A 27,039-nucleotide genomic window follows, 5' to 3' on the forward strand; every position below is an offset into this window, starting at 1 on the left:
AATACTTTCTTGGGGGAAAGTTTATGAGAATTTTCTCAATTTTAACGCTTTAACGATGGTTTAAAAATTTAGAGGAAAATGAAAATTATAGAAATCAGAATGTAAAACAGAAGATTTTCCATGATTTTCCCGTACAAAACTGAAATGCAATACTCTAAGTGTGGATGCAACCAATCGTTACCAAATTTTGGGGAGTTGTTTAGGGGCCTAAAAGTAACCGAAAACAACATGTCCTGAAAAATTGACCTTCTCGAGCCATCTTATTACCGTCGGTGGTGTAGTGGTAAGCGTAGTTGCCTCTCATCCCAGTTGGTCTGGGTTCGATCCCAAATGGTTTCGGTGGCATTTTTCGAGACGAGATTTGTTTGATTACGCCTTCCGTCGGGCGGGAAAGTAAACGTAGGTCCCGATCTAACTAGGTCGGGTATGGTCGTTTGCTCAGTTTAGGACGTCTCCTTGGGTCCTGTCTCGGTAGAATCGCTGGTAGGCAGTTGCAGAAGCTTAGGTGCTTAGTGTTTCATGTAGTAATCTCGCAATCGAGAACGTCAAGGCAATACTGTATAGCATACTTTGCGAGAATTTTTTTTATTTTTTTTTACTCTATAAAACAAGCTTAAAAAAAACTTTTTAACGAAATCCTTGCATTCATCTGCACCGCGGTCTATCATAAACAAATGCCCGTGTCTGACAGCTCTGTTTGTTGCGTCCACCCCCCGCCTCCTGCTTTTACCAGCCATCACCCACAGAACCAGTACCAAAACATTACAGCTCTCTTGCCTTGCTGCTGCACGAATATCACAACATTTCATCAGTGCGATTCTCGACGATGCACGGTCAACACGGTCCGGTTGTGCATGATTCTTGTTAGTTGTGATTCTAGTTAACCCGCGGACCAACATGATGAGCATAGTTATTCTGAATGGCCACCGCCAGCTGCTGCCGGGCCTGTGTCGCCGCTCCTTCCGAAATGTTCAGCTGGCGTTACGTCACTACGAATCCATGCCACGGCGGACCTCCGCTGGTCACTTGCGTGTGACACACACATTTCGTAACGCCACCCCGCTGAACCTGCGACGATTGGTACGGGGAGCAGCGACAAGTTCTTCCGCGGCAAGCGATAATGCACCATCATCACCACCTGTTGGGAAACAGGCAAAGGCCACAAAGGTCGCGTTGAAATCTACGGACGTGAAACGACTGCTGGAGTTTGCGAAACCGGAACGATGGAACATTGCGGGTAGGATGGTGATACGAGGCTTCTGGTTGTAGGTATATCTCGATGACCGATTTCGATACTTACAGGAGGAGTCAGCTGCCTCATGATTTCGTCTGCCATTACGATGTCCGTACCGTTTGGTTTGGGGAAGATTCTGGATATTATCTACTCGACGTCGGCTGAAACTGGCATAGCAAAGGAAAAGCTTGACCAATTTTGTCTTTTGCTGGGCGGAGTATTTCTTCTCGGAGGGTTGGCCAACTTTGGAAGAGTTTACCTGTTTAGTAACGCTTGTAAGACGTTTAATAGCTCGATAAACTAAGAATTGACATGCATTCTTTCATTAAACAGCTCTGCGAATAACGAAAAACATCCGTTCAAAAGTATACAGCTCCATGCTGAACCAGGAAGCGGGTTGGTTCGATCAACGAGGCACCGGTGAGCTGGTTAATCGATTGTCCTCGGACACATACCAGGTTGGAAATTCTCTCAGCATGAACCTCTCCGATGGACTGCGTTCCACGGCAATGATCCTGGCCGGGGCCGGCATGATGGTTTACACGTCACCCCAACTAGCCCTTGTCGGGATGTGCATTGTGCCGTGCGTGGCAGGAGTGGCCGTCGTTTACGGTCGTTTCGTGAGAAACATTACGAAGGAACTCACCGACAAGTTCGCCGACGTCATGAAAGTGGGCGAAGAAAGGCTGGGCAATATTAAGACGGTGAAGATGTTCTGCAAGGAAATGTACGAAAAGAAACTGTTTACGGAACAGCTGATTGATGCTCTGAACATTGGCTATCGGGAAACGAAAGCCAGAGCGACGTTTTATGGAATGGTGAGTAGAAATTCGATATTTGTTTACTTCAAAAACTTAGATACCAAGCGTCTCCACTGTAAATTACAACTGCTATAATATTAATGGAAACGCATTTTCACAACTATCGGGTGAGATTGCAAATGGTCCTAACCGTCTTTTATGAACAAAGTCGTTTCAAATCGGTATTCAATCAATTTACAAAAAGTATTAACTTTATTATCAAAAAAAAAAAAACAAATCATTTTTTTCGCTTTATAGCATTACCTTACCATTGTAGGGGAAGGTGGGGCAAGACGACCATATGGGGCAAGAGGAACAATCGCTCGTAGGGCCGTAATTTTTACAATTTTGATTATTTCCACTATGAGGAATTGTTGCTAGCAATGCAATTAGCTGATTCTACTACCACATAACCGCCAAAACGACGTAAACGCCACGGGGCATAAGATTGAATGAAGTTTTTTTTCAAAACCTTTGTTTCCTTATAATATTTGGAAAGTACAAAATAAAACTTTGGATTCGTTTTAAGGCTCATTTTATCAAAATGCTATTTTTCCTAGATCAGTAGTGTCCCTACCAATGACTTTCACGTATTATAAAGTATGATTTATGTTTTGGTTATTTTTGTAGAGAGCTTTTAAAAAATCTTGTTTAGGTGGGGCAAGTGTACCATATGGATTTTTAGTATGAAAAAAAAAACGAAATGCTGCAACCAAATATTTTATTGTGAAAAAAATACATAAAAGTACTTAAAAACTGATAAACAACTGTTAAATAAATTGTCCATACAAAAAATAGTGATATCATGAAAATTCACTATTTATCATCTAAGTAATATTTTTTTTTTTCGTAAAAACGGTAAAATTTTTAGAAAAATATTATTTTTTAATCTAAAAATGAAAGAAATGTTTCAAATACATCCTAATCTTATGTATCTAAGTGATAATAGTTCAATTGTTAGTAAATTAGCATGTTTTTACATGCATTGTTCCTCTTGCCCCAACGGGTTGTTCGTCTTGCCCCACTAGTTGAGTAGAACGTACGAAAAATCAAAATTTTTAAAATCATTTTTTTACTTTAAAAAAACAGATTTTTTTAAAACTTGTTCTATCAAAGTCTCAGTTAAGACCTAGAATAAGATGATTCTAAAAAATCCGACAGATTTTTAACGTTTTAATGGGTTATAACGAGCATTTCCTTAGCTTGTTACACTTGCCCCACTTTCCCCTATATTGCGAGATTCCTACTCGAAACTTGGTGTCCGAAGGCTTGAAACGGTGAGGCAATCCAAACCTCTTTTTTCAGTTCAACTACGATTACACTATTTTTTCGAACTGAAAAAATCGTATGAAAAAGTGTGAAAACGAACTCAGCAAAGTGCGATTTTCAGTTTTTACACCTAGGCTACCATCCACCCTAGGATTCGAACTGTTGACGTTTCGCTTGTGAGTCCAACTGCCGACTAGCAACTCTACCGAGCCAGGTTTTTGCTCCCAGTAAAAGTCTGCTTTGTAACGTCACAAATTGTCAAGAGCATTGCATTTATTTTTTCAAAATCCAATGGCGGCATTTGATTCAGCAGTCAATTTTACGTAAAAAAACTTGAAAAAAATCTAGTTCTATTGAGTAACAGAGCAGAATCATAGCCTGTTCAATGAAACATTGAAAAACACAAATTTCCTAGGTTGTAATTTCGCGATACATATTTTGTTGTTGAAAAGCAACCAAAAGGTTGTTCTTTCATAATCTGTAAAAAAAATAGTTACAGCCGAAAAAACTGAAAAGGAATCCATTGTATCGTCACGGCACGGAAGAATGTATCAACAACATTAAGGTGTGAATTTTATTCACGTTACTATGTATTTGAATTCCAGGACGCTTTGCAATCCGGACTTTTGAATTGTTCCACCTCTAATTTGAACTTTACTGCACTCAATAATTGTCAAATCTGCGTCATGAGATGAATTTTCACATCATCTTCCACATCTATTTTGTTTGGTTACTGTAAAATTTGTGAGATTTTTCGGTCTATCAACATGATAACGCTGATGTCCTAAGGGATTGCTCTGCAAAACATGCCAAACAAAAGTCATAAAAATTTTGTGATGAAACATGCGGGAAATTGACAATTTGACAAAAACCTAGTACTACGTTTTGTTCAAATACTCATGCCAAACATTTTGCAACAAAAAGCTCATAAAAGAATTATTTCTATAAAAACTTACATAACCAATTCAAAATGCAAAAAAAAAACAGTACAAACAAGTTTTTACACCTTTCAAAAATCAACAGCAAGCAAGTTTCTAACAAAAGTTTATTTAAACTTAATTTTGCAAACTTTTAATTCAATCGAATGTCAAAGTACTAGCATACATTTGCTAATATTTTTTTGGAGTGGATTCAAAAATGTATGAAAAAATTGGAAATTGACTTGAAAACATGCAAATGATAATATCATTTCAGACCGGCCTCTCTGGCAACATCATCATCCTTTCGGTGCTGTACTACGGCGGAACCATGGTCAGCAACAGTGAAATGACCGTTGGCGCGCTAACATCGTTTATCCTGTACGCGGGATACACTGCCATCTCCATTGGAGGCCTTAGCAACTTTTACACCGAACTGAACAAGGGCGTCGGATCGGCCACCAGGCTTTGGGAAATCATCGACCGGAAGCACACCATTCCAGTCGAGGGTGGACTCGAACTGCGGCAGGCACCCAGCGGAGAAATTGTGTTCAACAGTGTTCATTTTAACTATCCTAGCCGGCCCGATGCGGCCGTTCTGAGCGGGCTAAGTTTACGCATCGAACCGGCCACATCGACTGCGGTTGTGGGCAGAAGCGGTTCCGGCAAGTCGACGCTGGCTTCGCTCTTGCTACGGTATGCCTTTGGGTTGGGTTTAAAGTGTTGGATAAAAGAACTCTTTCCTATTTGCAGATTGTACGATCCCAATTCCGGAAGCATTCAATTGGACGGTCACGATCTTCGTGAACTCAATCCCATGTCTTTGCGGAGTTACATTGGTGCCGTAAATCAGGTCTTCAATAATATCGGATGAAATAGTTTAGCATAATTGTCACACACATTTTCCACTTTTCAGGAACCAATCCTGTTCAGTGGATCAATTCGCGAAAACATTCTGTACGGACTGAACATGGGCGATCGAGTTTCGGAAAGTACGTTCGAACGAGTTGTTCGCGAGGCCCACGTGCACGAGTTTGCGCAAGATTTTCCCCAAGGTCTGGACACGCTTGTCGGTCAACGGGGAGTCATGCTGAGCGGTGGACAGAAGCAGCGGGTGGCGATTGCGAGGGCAATCATAAGGGTAATGTCAATTTTGTGATCTACAATTAGTGCAGTATCCCTGATCAGATTGTACCCGTATTACAGAACCCCAAGATTCTAATCCTTGACGAGGCTACCAGCGCACTGGACGCAGTTTCGGAGCAGCTGATCCAGGATGCGTTGGAGAACTTGACGAAAAACCGAACGGTTCTGACGATAGCGCACCGGCTAAGTACGATTCGAAACGCGACCAACATTGCCGTGCTGCAGGATGGTAAAATCGTGGAGCACGGAAACTATCTCGACCTTATGGCGATGGAGAAGGGTATTTTTAAGGAGCTCGTCCAGCGGCAAACATTCTCGACGACGGCGTGAAAAATTGAAGGTTTTTTGGTATTTCTAGCGTAATAAAAGAGTCGTGTGCTATGTTAATTAGGGAAACGGTACTTGTTGTGTTTGTAATTATTACAATTTGTTTATAATAATAAAAGAATATTGCTAATACCTATTGACAATTGTTTTGTCTTTTAATTTTGAATGACAAAACAAATAAGGAATTACAATGAGATTAACACTGGATCATCCAATGCATGTCCAACGTACATGGACTCCAAGGCTATAAACGAAATGTTCAAACGGTAACTGCAACTCAAAATTTTGACGAACTTGTTTGGTCAAATCTCAAATTTTGGCGATCAAAAAATCGTGATTATTTATTTATTGGATCGATGTGTGAATTCAGTTATTTTTATTTTATTTTTTAAAATACTTTTCATTGAAAGCCATTCTTTTGCAATGCGGCGAGCTAAAATTAGTCCAGCCGTCCCGGAGATATGTTTTTTTTTCTAAAATTGCGTTTTTGCGAAAACCTTCTAAAAACGCCATTTTTTTAACCACTCTAATCGCCAACAACAACACAATAAACCTCAGGCCAAGTTTAGGTCAAATCGGGGCCATTTTGATTTTGACCCTGCTGGTTTAACATGGAATCGCTGTCGATTGTGCTCTGTGATGGATGGAATTTGAGTAAAATTAAACTACCAGTTTGTCAAATAAAATAGCACTGTTGTATACCTATAAAGTGAATAAAAGAAAAGTCAAGAGAGTTTGTATTTGAAAAGGTTCTTTAATGATATCTTAAGTTATTATTGCATTGAGAACATGAATGAGTAACAAAAACTTGTTCTACCTTGAAACTACCTTCAGTAATAGCTGTCGGTGAACGGGATACCATTATATCAGACTCAAAAACAATCTACAGGAAATAAAATATTACTGTGAATCTTATGCTAAAAATTATACTGAAGTAGGCTCACACAACCTTAAACAACAGATCAAAGGGCTACACGGATGCACAGAAATGTGAGGAATGATCTACAAACGTTCGAAACCTAACCATTAAACATAAGCGTTCATTCAGGAGCAGTACTCCTCCTTCAGTACGCGACGTAGAATCTTGCCGGAAGGATTTTTCGGGATTTCCTTGATGAACGTGACTCCTCCTTCCAACTTTTTGTACACAGCCACCTTGCCGGCGACAAACTGTTTCAGCTCTTCATCGGTTATTTTGGCGTTTTGTTTGGGAACAATGAACGCTCGTGGAACCTCTCCAGACACGGGGTGAGGTTGGCCCACCACTGCGGCATCCGCAACGGCCGGGTGGTCACGCAGAATTTCTTCTAATTCTGCCGGTGCCACTTGGAAGCCCTTGACCTTGATCAGTTCTTTCAGTCTATCGGTTATGTAGAACTCGGCGTTGTCGTCGTAATGAGCGATATCACCCGTTCGGAGCCATCCACCCTCGGTGAAGATATCGTCCGTGGCCTGTTTGTTGTTGTGGTAGCCCTTCATGACCTGCGGTCCACGAACCAGCAGCTCTCCACTTTGGTTGGGACCAAGTGCGGTGTTTGTGGGATCGTTCAAATCTACGATCTTTGCCTGAGTCCTAGGCGGAGGTGATCCCACGGAAGCGTAATTGTTGCTTCCCAGAGCGCCAATCAGAACCACCGGTGAGGTTTCGGTTAATCCGTACCCTTGAGCAAACACAATCTTTGGAGCCTTTGCAATGAGCTTTTCTGCATCCAGTGCCCCCATCGGAGCCGCCCCCGAGAAAATATTCCTCACTGTTTCCATGTGCTGCGGTTTCACCATATCGTGATTGCTCAGGAACATGATTATCGGAGGAACTGCGTGCAGAACCGTTCCCTTGTGTTCGGTCAGTGCTTTCAGGAAGGTATCTGGTCGAAAGGCGGGCAATGTGACCAGTTTGGTGCCTTTGGCAAGTTTCGAGATCATTGTCACCGTGAGGCCGTAGATGTGGAACATCGGAAGCACACAGGGCAACACATCCTGGAAGGAGTCGGTTGTCGGAAGCACCACCGAACTTTGGCCGGCCTTGACCGCCAACATTTCGCTGTTGGAGACGATGTTGGTGTGGGTTAGCTCTACTCCCTTTGGCAAACCCGTCGTGCCCGAGGAATACGGCATGAAAACCACATCGTCCGGATCTCGGCTGTGTCTCTGCAAGCTGCTAAAGTGAACACCTGAAACGAAGCATACGAATCAGTAGTTGAACTCATATGAAATTCAAAGGTCACTTACCGGAAGGATTAGCCAACTCGGCGAAATCGATTGCTCCTTCCGGCAGGCTTTCCTCGGTGCTTGTCTTCAAGCACACGATGGGAATGTTTCGCTGGGCCAGCTTGGTCGCTTCTTTTAGCACCGAGTAGTTTGATACGGTTCCAAACAAGATTTTGCTGTCGCTGTCCACCAGTTGACGGCTGATTTCCTCTATAAGAAAAAGAAAACAATTTTACTAATTTAGTAATTCATAGCGGATGAATACCAATTAACCCTCTACAACCCAACCCCGCCACTAGACGGGCTTCGATTTAAAAAATCGCCAAAAATCAATTTTTCAACCAATTTTTGATCTTCAAAAAGCATTGGAAAGAAGAACTTTTAAAATTTTGGAAAATTTTAGGGTTGGAAGTTTGACTTGTTTTATGTGACTTTGCCAATGTTTTTAAAAATGTAATTTTTTTAGGGGTCAACTTTGGCTGTGTTTTTTACGAACATTTCCTATATTTTAAGTAAAAAGAAGTATGCAGTAATTTTTCTAGTGCCCCAGACTATGCCTCTACGCATTTATTTACAATTTAAATGATAATGGTTCCATTTTATAGCAGAAAATGTGAAAAACATGCAAAAAATTGAAAAAGTTACTGTAAAAACATGAAAAAATTAGTTAGGCAAAATGTAATGATAGGAGGTGGTAGAGTAGGCCAAATACTACCAAATACAAACATAAACTAAACAAGATAAATGCGAATTAAAATACTAAAAATGAAACAAGAAAAACATAAAACAAGAAAAAAAAAATTTCGTATAACAAAAGTTGCTCAAAATGACCTCCTGAACACGGTAAAAATAAAAATTTTCGAAAAAAAAATTTGGGCAGTAGAGGGTTAAAGAGTCTTATTTTATTTAAAAGGAATGTCAGCGAAGTCTTAAATCTAAAGTCTCAACAAATTCAAAGCATAACAAAAAGTTGAAAATCGAATTCAAATCACCATGCGTTTCCAGTTATTCAACAAGTCACAACTTTTATGGAGACGCATAGTGTCGGAAGTTCAAGTGAATCATTCATCTGTAAGATTGCTTAAAATTATTAAGAATTATTAATTATTTTGAAAACTACGGGAACTATCGATATAATTTTGGTTCATCCCTTATAGAACAGTATTGTAAACCGAATAATTTACGACAACGTTTGACTTTTTTACAATCATATTGTTGCAAGATTGGGTCCGTAAGTTCGACAATTTGGAGCAATAAAACAACAACTTCTTTAGCTGATAATCTGGTTGACTAAAATTCAACTTTCTTGTGTTTTCTTTTGATTACACTGGTTCCCTATGGTACGTGTGATTTTTTGTTTCTAAGCAAAACCTTTTTTTTTCATTTAAACATCGAACAACAGCATTTACCAAGGCACAAAATAAAACAGAAACGTAATTTTATCATTCGAATACATTGAACGAAATCTAAGATTGCTAATTCGGCCAGCGTAATCAAAATACAAATTTTAGGTACATTTGGCTTTTGGAGCAATCTGATAAACAGTTCAACAACGCGTTATCTTTCATTGTACAAACTGTCTACGACGCCGGGTTTCCTTCTCGCGCTTTCTTATCGCTATCACTTTTTGACACACGTTTCACACCGAACTGATCTTTTCCTTATTTTGATTGTAAAATATTGTGCCGGGTTATTGTTTCTCCAATCATGTGTAGCTCCCCCCAAAAACGAGCAATCTAATCTCGAATTGCTAGGAATTAGTCAACTCTAACTGTATGGCATACGCTTAATTGCACAGTCTTACCGGCCGTGTAGATTGGGTTGATTGTCGTGATGACAAGTCCGGCTTCGATGGCCCCAAAACAAATCAGCGGAAATTCTGGAACATTCGGCAAGCATATAGCCAGTGTGTTTCCAAAGTTTAGCTTGCACTTTTGCTGCAATCGGATGGCCAGGGCGGCACAGTGGTCCCGAAGCGTTCCGTAGGTGTAGTTTCTGCCCGTTACGCCGCATACCTGTAATGGTTCAAATAAAATAAGTGATCAAATATATCAGTTGCCGTCATCAGGGGTGAATTAGGACAGTTGTTTTAGACTCGTTACTGTACAATTTTTGGATATTTTTGTATTTATTTCGGATGAACAAAAATACTGCATCGATTTTCAAATTTCAAGCTTATAAGTGACCTTAAACCTTTTGTCCCTATTTAGACTGTAGTACCGATTCACCCTAGGATTCACCCCAGATGACGGTGCTCTTCAATTAGATCATCAATAGCACAACACGACATTTTTGACATTGTCAGTAAACGCTTCAGTTTCGTCTTGGTATGTTATATTTGGGCTCCCTAAACACGCTCAAATCGACAGAATTGAATTTTAGTGAATTTTCTGTCAATAAATAAAATTGTAAAATTTGGAAATGGAATCATGTCAGCAAAGGCTCCCCCATGCGGACAGAATATACGTGTGTCTGTTGCTTAAGATATTTCATTCAATAGCATTCTCAAAATTTCATAAAAAAAATGACAGGAAATTCCATAAAATTCAATTCTGTAAATTTGAACGTGTTCAGGGAGCCCAAATGTAACATAAAAAGACGAAACTAAAGCGCTTAATGACATCAATTTAAAAAATCTCGAATTGTGCACACCCAGAACTGAGCAGCAATCGTTCGAGATAATAGTAGCCTCGAGCCGAGAGAATCGTGGAAACATTTACAGTCGCATAGAATAGTTAATAGTGAATTGCATAGAGTGTCCCAATGAGGCATTGTTACTGTTAAAATCAAAATTTTAAATATATTAGGCTGGTACAAATTTTATTTTAAGTTTTTGTCCCCCCCCCCCTTCAAAGTTGGCTCGAAAAATCAGGGGGCAAAAAAAATATTTTTTCAAAAAACTCTAATATTTCAATGAAAATTTAAGTGCAATCAGTTGAAATTAATTTTGAATGCATTCTTCTGCGCTTAGAATCATTTTTAGCATGTTTCGGTTGATTTAAAAATCATTTAAATTTTGGAAAATTTTTGATGTTTATTATCGCAAAAAGTTTTTTTTTCGCTAAAATTTTGGTTTTCGTCAAATTTTACATTTTTTGAAAACTAATGATTGCAAAACAACTGAACTAGTGTAAAATGCATTTTAAAAACACCTTTTCCGTGCAAATGTTGAAACTATGGCTTGTTATTTCAATATTTTTATTTTTTTGCCCCCCCCCCCCTCGAACCCGGCCCGAGCCGAGGGACAAAAACTTTGAAAAATATTTGCATCGGCCTTATAGACATGCAAAATTTTGTGCTCTATCATTCTGTATAAATGTTTAGGTGGAATTTTAACCCTCTACTGGCCAAATTTTTTTTTCGAAAATTTTTATTTTTCCCGTGTTCAGGAGGTCATTTTGAGCAACTTTTGTTCTACGAAAAACTTTACTTCTCTTGTTCTATGTTTTTCTTGTTTCATTTTTAGTATTTTAATTTGCATTTATCTTGTTTAGTTTATGTTTGTTTTTGGTAGTATTTGGCCTACTCTACCACCTCCTATCATTACATTTTGCCTATCTAATTTTTTCATGTTTTTACAGTAACTTTTTCAATTTTTTGCATATTTTTCACATTTTCTGCTATAAAATGGAACCATTATCATTTAAATTGTAAATAAATGCGTAGAGGCATAGTCTGGGGCACTAGAAAAATTACTGCATAATTCTTTTTACTTAAAATATAGGAAATGTTAGTAAAAAACACAGCCAAAGTTGACCCCTAAAAAAATTACATTTTTAAAAACATTGGCAAAGTCACATAAAACAAGTCAAACTTCAAACCCTAAAATTTTCCAAAATTTTAAAAGTTCTTCTTTCCAATGCTTTTTGAAGATCAAAAATTGGTTGAAAAATGGATTTTTGGCGATTTTTTTAAATCGAAGCCCGTCTAGAGGCGGGGTTGGGTTGTAGAGGGTTAAAGATGTGTTTTGTTCTGTTTTTAATGACTGTCTCATAAGCTAAGCAAGTATTTTATTTTTCCTTATCATCGCAAATAATTGTCGTGCAAATGACCAGTCATCTGTGTCAGCTTCAAACCTTTCCTGCACTGATAACTGAAATTTGTTTGAAGAAACGTCTGCAAAAAAAATGTGTCAAGATGAAAACAACACTTTTGTGCCTCCCAAACTGGGCAAAGCAAAACGGCAAAACGAGCGAGGATTGCGCTCTTTGCTCCGTGGCAATGAAAACAATCATGAGATTAAATTTTACCGCCTTGAAAGCGCGAGGGTCCAAAGTGCAACAACTGAAATATGTAGCCCCGCGATTTGCACATCACATCACCACAGTCTTCCACACTTACCACGGCCGTTTTGTTCGTCCACTGGCTGAAGCTGTCCCAGATGTAGTTTTCAACCGTGGTGTAGGGCACCTGTAGCGATTTTCCGTAAAGCGAATTTTGCTCCAAGCCGTTCTCCAGGGGAAAGGTAGATTCTTCTAAATATTTGATCTGACTTTTTGTACTGAGCAGTTGAACACATTGTTTGCGCCACGAGCTCTTCACTGCACTGGTTGCGTTGCTGAGCCGCGCCAGGTGAGAGGTTGCTCCGCGAATCATGATTTTATGAATGTTGTCTTTCACTGGTCGATATCACTTGTGTTTGTATATGCTTAGCACTATTGTTCGCGTTCAATATTGATATAAAATATTTGATATCTGATTTGGTCGTATTTGTTGTATGTGAAAGATCTGAAATGAAAGATAGAAAAGTCTTTATTAAGCAATCTTCGTCATATGCTTCAACAACAAAAGAAATGCGGCTTTCCTTCCCAGAGTTCTAAAAATAGCTTTAAGACGATCTTGTTTGTAAACATCCTTAATATTTGAAAGCTCTTCCTCCCTCCAGCGACGATGTCCTTTCCACCCCATCCAGAAAAGCGACCACAAGTGGCGTCGTATTTTTCCATTTCCCCTTCCCTTGCTTTTAACGCTTTTTTATACCTGATGCCTTTCCGGGTCGGATTTTCCGATTGGCCGTGAGTGCGAAATAAAATTTTAAATTATTTTCGCCAGTTGTCCTTGCTTATCTTTCCGCGCGTTACCTGGCTGAACAGAAGGTGGCATTGTTGGTTTTGATGTTTCCGTTGACCTATATTTCGAAAATATTTATATTTTATTTTAACCCTCTATTTCTCCGAAACCGAATGAGGTTTTTTTTCCGATTTTTCTTTGCTCGATTTTTTGCTAATATTTCCACATTTTAATAATATATTTTTCATCTACAAACTTTTTTCCTGTTTTAATTTTTTGTTTTATTTAAAGATTTACGAATAAGTCAAGTCATATCATGAAGAACGATGCCGAAAAAAGGATCGCTTCAAATATTTAAGAAAATATATTTTGTTATCCTTGGTGTAATTGATGTAAAAGTTGAAATGAAAACGACAAAAAGGCCAAGCTTTAAGAGCCTTAACAGAACCGCAGTAAGCTCCTCATAACATCAACTCAATTTTAAAACAAACTTATCGATAAGAATCTGGGTTACATATTTCTGACATTGAAGTAAATCTAATAAATTTCCAATGTACTCCAAATCGGTAACTTCCTAACTCTTTTACCACGCGATGAAAGCATCAGTCTTATCAGTCACCATTGAAGAGGTAACAGCACCATTGAACTCAATTTGACCTACTCACAGGAAAGTTCTTGCTGGCTATTGCCATTATAGCAGAGGCTGAGCACATCCTTGAAATCGAGCACTAACCAACGCAACAGGCTTCGAATAGGAGGACTTGTCGGTAATTTCTTGTTGGCGCCTCCGGGTCACGTTTCGCATCTTGTGGGCGGAGTATGTTTGTAAACGGTAGCCGTTCAACTTTTACAACAATGTATTGTGCATATTTAAGGATGAATCATTGAATTTAAAGCTGAAACGTTCAAATCACCACGACCAAAGAACGTGCTGAAACGGCACTAATTCGGTTTGTTTATTGTATCAGCAGATTAAAATAAAAGCTTTCCCAAAGCTAACAACCGTTGCACATGTGATGTGATGTGAACTTTGAAAACAGTGTGAACTTTATTTTTCATTTCTGAGTTAGATTAACACAAAATGAAATGCTCAAGATAACTTTTATCTGCACGAATTAAAAGTTTTTTTTTGTTTTGTTACGCCTTCAGCAATATTCTCAGCGTGTAAGCCGACTCTCATATTTGTTTTTGACAAATAAGAAACACTTCCATGATGGTCGTCAGGCTTGTTCTCCTTCGTTCAGATAATCAACAGCTTCCGAGGCAGAAAATGGCGGGTGCATTAAGCGATGAATGCTGCCAACTTTTGCCGACGCTAACATTTTTTGATGATTTGTTTATTCCTCTTAAATGTGCTTGGCTGTGCTGGTTCCGAGTAACGATGGCGCACGTTCCGAGCTTTAAAATGTGATGGAAAAATATCCTTAGGCCAGCGTTTTGGACTGGAAACATTGATTTTGTTTGTATTACTGTGAAAGAAATCGTTGATTTCTATTCAGGTTAATTTATATTGCACAATTAAATGGAAAATGGAGACGCATGGATTTTCATAACATTTAGTTCAATTACAAATACTGAGAAAAGATTAAAACTCAGCTATTTTTATCCTGATTTTTTTTTTAAATTCACATTGAAAACATCGTTCAAAAATCAAAAGAAAAAGAAAGTAAAAAAATCAACCTGTTTGAAAAATTGCAATGCGTGATTTAGTTTCTTTTATCGACGAATGTTTGCAAATATGATTTAAATAATAATGTTAAGGTTGTTCAGCATTATTATTTATTATTGATTTTTTATTCCCCCCCCCCCCCATTGGTCTGAAAAATCAGGAGGCAAAAAAATATTTTTCCAAAAAACTTAAAAATTTCCATGAAAATAGAAGTCTAATCAAGTGAAAACAATCTAAAATGCATTTTTCTGCATTGATGAGCATATTTAGCATGTTTGGGCTTGCTTAAAAATGTTTTGAATTTTTATGAAATTCCAATGTACAGCACCGCAAAAAAAAAATCGCAAAAAATAAAATTTTGGTCAATACTTAGTTTTTTTGGAAACTAATGATGGCAAACAACTGGACAGGTGTATAATACATTGTAAAAGACTTTTTTCATTAAAATGTTGAAACCATGGCTCGTAATTTAAATGTTTATACTTTTTTTGGTCTTTATATCTAAAGATCTTTAAAGATAAAAATGGTTGAAATCGACCGATTTTGTAGAGAATTGCTCATGTATCATTTCGTTAAGCACTGTCAAGCTCATCTCGATCCTTTGCATTGGTTCAAAGTTATTTACAATAGTGGTAATTACTGTTACTATTTTTTTTTGTGAGAAATTGAGTGACGCAAAGCACATTTCTAGACTTTTTGCCTTCCTCACCTCAATGAGGAAAGGCTTTAAAATCACTCGAAAAATGAACTTCTTTATTCGACCTCGTAGACCCACCTTCACGTATACCTATCGACTCAGAATCAAATTCAGAACAAATGTCTGTGCGTGTGTCTGGATGTGAGTCCGTGCACCGAAAAATATGCACACGATTATCTCCGGTCTGGCTGAACCGATTTGGACCGTTTTGGTCTCATTCGATCCGTCTTGGGGTCCCACAAGACCCTAGTTAATATTATGAAGTTTAGTAAAGTACTTTAAAAGTTATGCTTAAAAAACGATTTTAGCTAAACTTCTGAAGATTGTAAAAAGGGTGGTTTTTGTAAGAAACCCCGCCATGCGATACATTGTTAGAAAGGTATTTAAAAGACCTTTCCAACGCATTCAAAAGATTGAAGATCCGATAACCCCATCAAAAGTTATGGTCACTTAAGTGTTATTTATACACTTTTTTGAGGCCGGATCTCAAATATTTTGATGAAAAAGTTGTCCGGGTCTACAATGCGACCCATAGTTGGATAGCAAATCAAAAGACCTTTCCAACGAGCCCAAAAGATTGAAGATCTGACAACCCTATCGAAAGTTATAAGTACTTTAGTGTTTTCAATACACTTTTTTGAGGCCGGTTCTCAGATATTTTGATAAAAATAGTGTTATTTATACACTTTTTTGGCTGTGGCTGAGTAGTGTATTCACTTATATAAATGATAGGAAGGCACCAACCACCTAAAGGTGGATTAAGTAACGTTTTTTTATTAGATCCTAAAGACATATAAAACACAATAGCTTATTGGACTTTTCCAAAAACACTCTAGATTTGAACTCATACTTTCAGAAAATGGCCTGGATACGTTGGTTTGTTTACTGATCTAACTAATCTGTTTGGCACTGAATGAAATGAGAGTTTTCCAAATTAAAATAAACCAAAGCACTAATCTGGTAGATGCATGACTGATGAAACTATGGAGGTAATCATTTGATCGTAAATTATTGTTCGGACAAAATAATGTGTGCCACTGTTTATCACTGTAATCACGATACTGTGTCTACGACACGAGTCATGCCTGTTGCTCTTGACTGAATTGTGACTGAAAAAATATCTTACTTGAGCATCCAAAATTTAATGAAATAAAGGATAAGTATATATCAAAATCTTCAACAGTGGATTTGCTGCAGAAAATGTTACATTTTATAACAGTTTTTGCAGCAAGCTCATAGCTCATTTTTGCCCGCGTTTAAACATGTCAGCGATCTGCAGTTCTCCCCAAAACATATAATGCTGGCGCGTCACCGAGCAACACTCCAGAGAAATGAATGTGTTGGAGTTCTGTCCCATATCATCCAGTGTACATGGCGCGGTGGTAGCGTGTCGGATCAACAACAAAATGTTGATGGTTCAATCCTCGTTTTGTTCAGATTTTTTTTCTGCGATACAATCGAACAGTTTAAGAAATAACTCGAATGTTTTTAGAATTATCACGTTTAAAGATATTAGGGGGGCATGCTTATTAATTTCTCGTCGCTCCATACCCTCAGTGACGTGATGGGAGCAAGGGCGTCTATGCGAAGTGTCCCTGCACCCGCTACAAATTTCCGGCGCTTGGGGAGGGAAGAGGGAACCCATTTTGATCTATGCGCCGATATTTGTAGCACTAAAATTCGTGCAAAGAAACTTATGCACGTGGGTGTACAGATTACGGAGTAAAGATGATCGAATTGTTCACCTAGCGCTCACATGCAGGGTTACCAGGTCAAAATTTTAAAAATCTGGCGCAGTATCGATAAAAAATCTGGAAAATATCTGGCAGACGAAAATCTAACAGTTTTGAATGATAAAGGGAAAGGAATATATGGATTAATTAAAAAGTTTGAAGAATTTAGATGGTTTGACTGATTTTTTGGCTACAAAATTGGTGAATTGCCATTTTCTTTTAGAAAAACACATTTTTAATTTTTCGATTTTCATTTAAATTCATTCATTTTAATCAAAAAGTTGTTCAAAATGGCCATAAAGTGAAAAATCTGACAAAATCTGTCAATATCTGGCACTGAGAAGGATGAATCTTTCTTCTGGCTAACACTTGAAAAATCTGGCATTCCCAGATTTATCAGGCAACCTGGCAACCCTGCTCACATGTGTTTCGGGACCAAGTTGCCTGCGGGTATGGGGATCATACATACATACATACATACATACATACATACATACATACATACATACATACATACATACATACATACATACATCACGTTTAAAGATATTATACTTGATTTTTTAACACCTAAACGCCCAAGTTTTCAAGGGGGAATTTCCATACAAATTCCCTCTTTTTCTCGAGCTTGCGAGTTATTAATAAACCAGCTCATTAAAAATCTCAACTCAATCTCAAACTTCGGTAAGGCTAAAAATGATTCCGATATCAATCTTCATAACACTGATTGTTGTCCACTTTCCATAGAGCCACCCCTCCGATAATTGAGAATGTTGTTTTCTGCAACCATTGCCCCCTTTGCGATACAAGTGGTTATGGTCGGTTAACCAACTCAAGCTATGCGCTCGGCTGATATTGCCCTGTCCGGACCTATTAAAGGCGATGATAAGCGGTACACCGTACGGCAATGCAATGGACCGTCGCCGTCGTCGGTCGAGTCCAAAGTCCAAAGTTTTCTCTGGCTCTCCTCTGGTGTAGGCAGATGTCATCTCCTCCCGTATATTTACTGGCGTCAGAAACCGGTACGCAAGCGAGCAGCCTCACACGGGCACGGAGGGAAAAAGTAATGGTTGATGCAGACTTTCTTCTGCAGTAAGAACACATTCGTTTCTCTTGGTGTGAACGACGGCATCGAGAGTATTTTTTGCTGGTCGTCTCTTTTGCATCATTTTCATTCATTTTGCCGTAGTTTCGGTTCGGTTCCAAAGTCCATTCAAGAAGGAATCGCTACGCTCCGATGTTTACGAGTTGGTACACAAATCTTCGAGGTCGTTGGCGGTTTTATACTTATGAGAAAAAATCTTGCATTTGGGCCATATTTTCATACATGTGCTAAAAATAGCAAGATTTACTATAGCGCGCATAATCAGAATTCAGAACAATCCCACAGTGCAAAAAACTCGAAAATCGCGCCTTGCACAACTGGGAGTGGGTTGATGTAGGTCATTGCATTTTAGCTCGATTTATGCGGAATTAAACACTTCGATCTCTTCATCTTCTCTCTCCTTGTGTCCTATGTGTAATAGCAAAGTTTTCCAGCACTCTTTTAACTTAGTAAGTTTCCACAACTGGTGGTCGACACTAATTAAATCATCTATTCACCTTGTTACCAAACAGTCTGCCGAAGAAAGCTAGCTCAAACTTCCACAACACTGGAGAAAATTTAAAATAACGTCACACAGCTAATAACACAGCTAAAACCACCAGACGAAACACAAACGACTTTTTGGATCAAACCGAACAAATCCGATCGCTCGATCACCACTCTAGTAAACAAAAAAAAGCCGGTGAACTGATGGAAGACCGTCCGTGAACTAAGCCGACAGTCGCTCAGAAATGTACATATAAATATAACCCCCGTTGGTTGCACACATGACAGTCAGAGTAGCGGTCTAGTGTGGAGTACGGGCGCGCGCTCAAGAGAGAGCAATTCGCGCGCGCCAAGTAGTTTATCATCGGTGCTCAAGACGGTCGGTGACTTTATGATTTTGCTTGAATTTTCTTCTTAACCCTCCAACGCCCATTGTTACTCCAGAGCACCACTAATGTTTGTCTTTTAAATTAAATTTCTCTGTAGCCACACAGAAAAAAAAATGATGCTAATGATGCTAAATGATGAAATGGTGACAGATCTTGTGGCAAAAAAAATGTGTAATATTACATCAGGAATTGGTGAATTTTCATCAGTTTCTGATGAATATCCATCAGGTTCACATTTTTACACATTTTTTGAGTAATATTACTCAAATAATTCACTTGTCTGTGATATTAGTTTTAAGAAACCCCAAGTTTCGATCTCACTAGGTTTTTTGGCCAAATTTTCCCTAGTTTTTGTTTAATTGCATTTGAAGAACCTTCTGTTACCAAACGGTTATTGAAAAGGAAATAGTTGCAAGGAACACCAAACCAGTTATTCACACAAATTGTAAAATTGTTATTTCGGTAAATAAAATGAATTGAATTGAATTACTCAAAAAATGAGTTATATTCAACCTACCAAATTTTCAACATTCAAAAATTCAACTTTTGTTTGCTGTGCATGCATTTTTTCAATCTGCATTAGTTTATATAGAATGTTAACTTAAAACCATTAAAATTTCATCTGATTTGGTCGATCCAATTACGAGTAGTGCAGAAAAACGTAAAAAAAAGTTACGATTTTGCTCTGGGCGGGAAGAGGTTAATATTTTAAGCCTCCAAAGCTCTGAATAGTGGGGGCAAGACGACCAACTGTTTTGAGAAATGCACTACCAAAAATAAAATTTGAATGACTAGGATAGTCCAAATAAGACATTTGGCGTTGCTTTTAAAAGTACATTCAAACTCCATACGCAATGGACTCACAATCCAGAGGTCAACGGTTCGAATCCCGCGGCGGGCGCTCTAAAATTCTTTATGTAAATATGGGTATTCGGCGCCGTCGCTCCGTGCCATACTCTCGTACACTTAGGAGCCCAGGGCGGCGAAGTCCTTGTAGATAAAAAAGAAGACACTAGTGGTTGGTACTAGCAATGGTGGCCGACAGTTATGAAGTCAACTTTGTTTTTCGTAACTTGAAATTATGATTATAAAAATATCAATCTTTACACCAATTTGCCATTGTAATGAGAAAAAGTGAAACCAAACTAAGATCCTTTAACCCCTCTACAACCCAACCGCGCCTCTAGGCGGGCTTCGATCTAAAAATTCGCCAAAAATCCATTTTGAAACCAATTTTTGATCTTTAACATGCATTAAGCATGAGCATGAGCATGGTTGACTGCCAATGAGCTGCTACTCCGTTATTGACAGATCAGCTGAAGTTAAACAATAACTCGAAAATGATCAGTGGGAGCCAACCATCCGTTCACTGTTTAACCTCTGAAGATCCCTACTTTATTAGTCAATACCGGCGCCCTCCTAAGAAGCCTGCAGTTCAACGAAACGGAGGAATGTTAGTCCGATAGTTGAAGTTGCAGACTCATCAAACATACAGCTTATCGCTATATACCTGTTGATACCGCATGAGACCGTTGAATCCACAGCATCTCCTTCAAGCATCACGTGATTATTTTTTTTTGGTTAGTAGGATAAGGTATTGGCTTTTCGATGCCTCCCGAGCTACGATGCGGGGAGGGCTTTCATAACAGACCCGTCGGCGAGCCTTCCGAGCAACGATGCTATGGGAAGGTCTTTCTGGTTAACACACAAAATCACTCACACACAGTTATTTTACTCTCGACGATCCAAAATGTTAGCGCGTTTTTCGATCATATCATTACCCGACGCCGTGCCTTTCGATCAACGTTGATATAGAAAGGGCTTTGAAAATCACAAAACAATTGATTAAGATTACACAAGCACATAAAACACAAATTACTCCACGAAAATGATGCTCAAGACGCAAAAAATTCAGTAAGGCAAGCGCGTGGCCTCGTCGTAGCACACAATTCACGACAAAAAAAAGCGAAACAAAAGACACACAAAAAAAATCACTTTTCACTCCGAATATTTTTTACGACCACACGCTCCCTTTGCCAATTATGCACTCTGAACACGATTACTAATACAGCACAAGAAGAACACCACGAAAATTCATCATCCCGGCACTGCTGCTAACACGATACTCTTGATCTTTAACAAGCATTAAAAAGAAGAACTCTTAATATTTGAGAAAATTTTAGGGTTGAAAGTGTTACTTGATATGTGTGACTTTGCCATACACTTGAAAATGTTATTTTTCTGGGGTCAACTTTGGTTGTGTTTTTCACTAAAAATTCCTATATTATATGTGAAAATAAGTATGCAGTAATATTTGTAGTGTACCAGACTATACCTTTACACATGTTTAAACAATTCATATGATAATGGTATCATTCTATAGTAAAAATTGTAAAAAACAAGCAAAAAATGAAAAAGTGGCTGTAAAAACACGAAAAAACAATATAGACAAAAGGTAATGATAGGAGGTGATAGCATTAGCCAAATACTATCAGAAACTAACATAAACTAAACAAGATAAATGCAAATATGAATATATAAAATGAAACAAGAAAAACATAAAACAAGTAAAGTTTTTCATAGAACAAAAGTTGCATAAAATGACCTCCTGAACACGGGAAAACAATTTCGAAAAAAATTGGGCATTAGAGGGTTAATTCCTGTTCAAGTGCTCCAAAAGACCTTCAAAAGCAACAAATAGTATACATTTATATCAAGTTTGACATATAGACAACGCATAAGTTGGAGTCTACAACATGACAAACTTTTAAAATAAACAGAGAAAATTATTTTAAAACTCGCTTTTAAGCCATTTTCCTAAGTCAAAACAAATTCATAAATGCCAGTAGAATGACAGCACAACGATGACTTACTATCAGTTGCAATACTTCCCACCTATTCACTTCTTCACTAATGACGTGTGCTCAACTATCGCTGGTAGACTGTCCGCTCTTTACACATATAGTCAAACCAGAAGGTAGCAGCTTCATATAAAATGATTGAGCCCCCTATCACAGACACCGTTTGCTCTCGCGAGAAAAAGGGAACTTTGGCTTCCAAAACTGGCTGGTGGAGCGCAGTTTTGACTTGTAATCGGTTGAATGCGTTCGGTAACATGCTTATTAAAGGATGGTCCTCGTGCAGTACGTACAAAGATGTTTGCAACTTTTTATATAGTAGGACGAGGAGATGAGTGAAAAAAATTAAAAAAATGTTAAAAAATGCAATGAAAATATTCAATAATGTAGAAAAATGTGTAAATTAACCTTTGAAAATCAGTAATTTTACCACTTTTCTAGTGTAAAACCTTCCAAATTTACATTATTTTTGCTGTGTACGTGAAGGTGGTGGTGCCGGGTCCGGTGGCGCAGTGGTTAGCGTGGTAGCCTCTCACCCCAGTATGGCCTGGGTTCAATCCCGGACGGACCCGGTGGCATTTTTCGAGATGAGATTTGTCTGATCACGCCTTCTATCAGGTGGGGAAGTAAAACGTCGGTCTATTTGCGTAAAAGAGGTTTTGGGTGACTCACCACACATAACCTTCGGACGCCTAGTAATAAGCAGAAACTTGCAACAGAGACCACAAAAGACCCGGGGTCGTTAAAGTGGATTGCTTTGCTTTTTTTTATGAAGGTGGGTCTAGAAAGCTGAATTTAAGAGGCAGTTTTTGTAAATAGGGGAAAGTGGGGCAAGTGTAACAAGCTAAGCAAATGCTTGTTATAACCCATTAAAAACGTTGAAAAATCTGTCGGATTTGTTATAATCATCTTATTCCAGGTCTTGACAGAGACTTTGATAGAACAAGTTTTTAAAAAATCCTGTTTTTTAATGTAAAAAAATGATTTTAAAATTTTTGATTTTCCGTACGATCTACTCAGCTAGTGGGGCAAGACGAACAACCCGTTGGGACAAGAGGAACAATGCAATAAATGTTTATTTTCAACCATTTTAACCCTTTAAAAAACGAAAGTTAAAAAAATCAAGAAGCTGCTTTTTTCTGGTGTCATGTAGTATCCTTAGAAACGAGCTTGATTTTCAATAAATGTGAATCGAAGATTTTTTTTAACTTTTATTTTTTAAAGGGTCAAAATGGATCAAAATTTACTTTTTTATGCATGTTTCTATTGTGAAATTGTCTCAGGAACACGAACATGATAAAATTATCACCAGAAAATGGGATCTAAGGAGTCCCCCGAGCAAAAAATTCACTAAAAGTAAAAGTGTCTATTAAATATGTTAAACTGCCTTACCCAAAGCGTTCTCAGTCTCAGATGGTAGTCTCAGATGTCCCCTACAAGCTGCAGGTCAAACCAAGTTGATATCTGGATGGAACACTTTTTTATTTGAGTTTGAAAATTATGCTATTTTTTCACTAAAATGCCAATAACTCCCTTTAGATTTAACCAATTGGGATGCTTCTCCCTGCATTTGGTTGCATTTTTAAGCCCTTTACGAGAGCGTTTTGAATTTTGAAATTAAATTGAATTTTGCCGAAGTTATAGCCTTTTTAAGATTTTTGACGTTTTTGAACCTTTAAACTTTGTGTCCCGATTTGCCTCACTTCCCGTTGACCTAGAGAGCTCATATTTTGGCCAGATGCTAGTTTCATGTGTACAAACAACCCCTGAAAATTTCAGGCAGATTGCTGAGGTCGATGCGAGATGGGTATGCTTTGCTCGTGAACTCGCTCTTAAATGCTTTAAATTTGGAAAACGATGTACTTATTTTTTGTTTTGTGTCTGTTCTATCTGAAACCAATCAAAAATATCAAAAAATTGTGCGATAACCAATTCGCCCCATGTGTTCTGATTCACCTAGATGACGATACATTGATTGTTTACATTTGGTAGATCGGTCTATTTCAAGAAAAGCGCCAGATATTTATGAGATCACGCTATGAGAAATTTTTTCTAGAGACACGGATCTATCAGGTTGATTGTTCACAAGTGTAGTTCTAAGCTTTTTTTTAAGTTATTCCAAGTTGCAAATTTGATTTTTTGCTTACTTTTTCAAATGGTCATAGCACGGTGTATTTTTTCGAGTCCTCAAAGATAAAAAAAATCGGTATGTCTGATGTTTGGCACCGTGAAAGAAGGACTCTTTCCCGACATTTTGCGGGGTATACCGAAATATTTCGTCTGGGGGTCTAGAGCAATTTTTTTTGAAGATAATTTTTCGATTTTATGGGATATTTGGTCAAAAAAGTCACAGAAATCCGGTGCATTCGTGTTGATGTCACTCAATGCAATGTTACACGGTGTAATCAATTAGATTAGGCATTTATATAAATGTTAAACTGCACTTTAAAACAATTGGCACAGTTACTGTTGATAATCACCGGAAATGTTTGAGGTTGTTCATGCTAAAATAAATGATAGCCGTTTCATTCAGAAGCACAAAAAGCGCCTTTTTTCGGGAATCAATAAATACTCAGGCATCTTCTTCACTTACCTGTTCTTATGAATACGCCTTGGGGACTCTAACCAACTATATTTGACCAATATTTGACCTCCACCGAAAAAAATCGAACCAAATTTATCAGATTTCTAGCAATCTTTGTAATTACCCCAAAATCCAAGCTGGAAACCCCGATATGACCGAAAGTAAATCTTTTCTTTGAACAATTTGTCATGAAATTACAGCAACACATTTCCCGAATTAAACAATGCAAAACATAGATTATTTATTAAATAAACTGTTTATTACCCATAAGCAGAGATATGCTCAATTTCCTACTTCCTACTTGCCTAAGTAGCATGAACACTCAGATATGTTTTATGATGATAATATTTTATTGAAACATAAAAGTTATAGCCAGTTTTGTCGAAATTCATGAAAATTGTTCTATATCGTTCATTACAAAACTGAGTAGGCAGTGCCCATCGTGTGAAAGGTAATTAAATTCAGAAATTTTGGAGAAAGGCACTATTTATTTCAGGAAATTGGGCATATCTCTGCTTATATTGAACCAAAACTGATACTTTTTTATGGAACTTGTTCAGAAAACTGTTCTCCACAATGTGATTGATTCTGAAATGTTTTAAAATGTAATAGTGTAATGTGGCAGAGGATTGAAAAAATAATTTTCGGAGCTTATTGGGTAATAAATAGCTCATTTATTAAATAATCCATGTTTTGCATTGTTTAATGCTCAAATTCGTATCCGGGCAATGTGTTACTGTATTTTCATGACAAATTGTTCGTATCGGGGTTTCCAGCATGGATTTTGGAGTAATTTCGAAGAATGCTAGAAATCTGATAAATTTGGTTTGATTTTTTTTTGGTGGATTTCAAATATTGGTCAAATATACTTGGTTAGAGTCCCCAAGGCATATTTATAAGAAGTTTGAGTGATATCAACATGAATGCACCGGTTTTCTGTGACTTTTCTCCATAAAAAAGTGTTCTCCATAAAAAAGTGTATTATAGAATATATAAATTGGAGCCCAGCTAAAACTGATTACTTGAAAAATTAAAAAAAAAATAAGCTAAATAATCTGTTAACAATCTCAATGCAATGTTACACTGTGTAATCAATTAGATTAAGCATTTATATAAATGTTAAACTGCACTTAAAAACAATTGGCACAGTTACTGTTGATAATAACCGGAAATGTTTGAGGTTGTTCATGCTAAAATTAATGATAGCTTTTTCATTCAGAAGCACAAAAAAGCGCCTTTTTTCGGGAATCAACAAATACTCAGACATCTTCTTGACTTACCTGTTTCAAAAAAGAACAGTCAATAGTGTTTCAAAAATAATTATCACTAAACTTTATTTTAATTTTTGTTGAATGTTAAACAAAGTGAAAATTGTAAACTTGTAGAAATTGCACCATAAAAATGTAAACAAATAGTTTTAGCAAAATGTTATTATCCTTGAAAACGCGGCGTAATACTCGACTACCTTTGGCTGCAACGGCATCGATAAGGCAGAGAAGGGAGATGATCACTCTTTCAGGACATGCGTGTTTGCGTCGTTCCCCTAAAATAACCCACACACGTCAACAGCCCTTGCCAGTGTGTGCGTAGTCACATGTTTGCGTGGCATAGTTTCATTCACGTCGGGTTTTGGCGGCAGGATGATTGTAATTGTATGGACAGGTAGTGGTGGAAGGACGATGTTTTCGAAATTCCTTCTAGCCGTGTACTGTTATCCTGCTATGTTCAACAAATGGATGTCAACCGAGGAATGATGCTCCACTAGTACAAAGAAGCAACAATACAGAAACAGGGATGAGGGTTCTACTGTGTTTGCACGAGGGTTGTCCTATATATTTGAAATATATCGCGTACTTTTTTTTTATTTCAACATTTCAATCATTCATTTTTTTATAACTTTTTTTATTTGAAATGCTAATAAATGGTTTAAACAAGTTCCATAACAAGCTTTGTAAAAAAAATGCCTTATACAACCTAATTGACAAATAACCACAAAAATTTCCGAGTTTGTGTGTGTTCCAAGAATGTAGGCAACATAACTTTATTACAAATATTCAACAATTTGACAACATTTTGAAGGTTTATTTTTATAATATGCGACTTTTTTTTATTGACTGCCACTGAGTCACTGACCATGCACATTAGAGGCCCAGGGAAAAAACCTCTGGTCCACAAGCGGAAAACGGTTCTTTGGGTCATTTTAAGCATCTGTGCCAATTTTAAGCGAAATTGGTTAAGATTAACCCATTGATATCCGAGCCTAAATTTGGTGATTAAAATGTTTTTCACACAAAAATTACACTTTTAAAACTTATAAGGTGAGTTTTCCAGCTTTGGTATGCTCTACAAAGTTGTAGAGCATTGAATTTTCAAAAAGAATCTCACTTTTGAGGGTATTTGGATTAAAGTGGTGCACCCTGCAGACAAAACCGTAAGACAATTGGGTTTTTTCATACGTTTTTTTCGATTTTTTCCATACAAACTTCACCTTCGAGTATCAATGGGTAAATGTTGACCGATTTTGCTTATATTTGGCCCAGAGTCCTAAAATAGCTCAAGGAACAATATTCAGCTTGTGGAGCAAGGTTTTGAAAAAAGTCCCATATT

At 37.8% G+C, this 27,039-nt stretch overlaps 2 protein-coding genes across 3 annotated transcripts; one reads left to right on the forward strand and one right to left on the reverse strand.

Annotated features, from left to right (window-relative positions):
• Positions 1–729: 729 nt before the first annotated feature.
• Positions 730–5,825, forward strand: LOC120418249 (ATP-binding cassette sub-family B member 10, mitochondrial). Its single transcript, XM_039580563.2, has 7 exons — positions 730–1,237; positions 1,303–1,509; positions 1,568–2,052; positions 4,498–4,916; positions 4,974–5,073; positions 5,137–5,361; positions 5,427–5,825. Exons 1-7 carry the CDS (start codon positions 898–900, stop codon positions 5,694–5,696), a joined length of 2,046 nt encoding a protein of 681 aa, XP_039436497.1. The 5' UTR covers positions 730–897; the 3' UTR covers positions 5,697–5,825.
• Positions 5,826–6,427: 602 nt separating this feature from the next.
• LOC120418240 (uncharacterized) lies at positions 6,428–25,871 on the reverse strand. Of its 2 annotated transcripts, none has more exons than XM_039580548.2 (5): positions 25,713–25,871; positions 12,243–12,629; positions 9,706–9,916; positions 7,923–8,111; positions 6,428–7,864 (listed from the first exon to the last, which is right to left on the reverse strand). In XM_039580548.2, exons 2-5 carry the CDS (start codon positions 12,495–12,497, stop codon positions 6,738–6,740), a joined length of 1,782 nt encoding a protein of 593 aa, XP_039436482.1. In that variant the 5' UTR covers positions 12,498–12,629; positions 25,713–25,871; the 3' UTR covers positions 6,428–6,737. The 2 variants fall into 2 exon arrangements, with proteins under 2 accessions (XP_039436482.1, XP_039436481.1); XM_039580547.2 differs by lacking the exon at positions 25,713–25,871 and adding an exon at positions 18,613–18,845.
• Positions 25,872–27,039: the final 1,168 nt, after the last annotated feature.

The sequence above is a fragment of the Culex pipiens genome, chromosome 3 (assembly GCF_016801865.2).
Source record: "Culex pipiens pallens isolate TS chromosome 3, TS_CPP_V2, whole genome shotgun sequence".
In the NCBI taxonomy this organism is placed as follows: domain Eukaryota; kingdom Metazoa; phylum Arthropoda; class Insecta; order Diptera; family Culicidae; genus Culex; species Culex pipiens.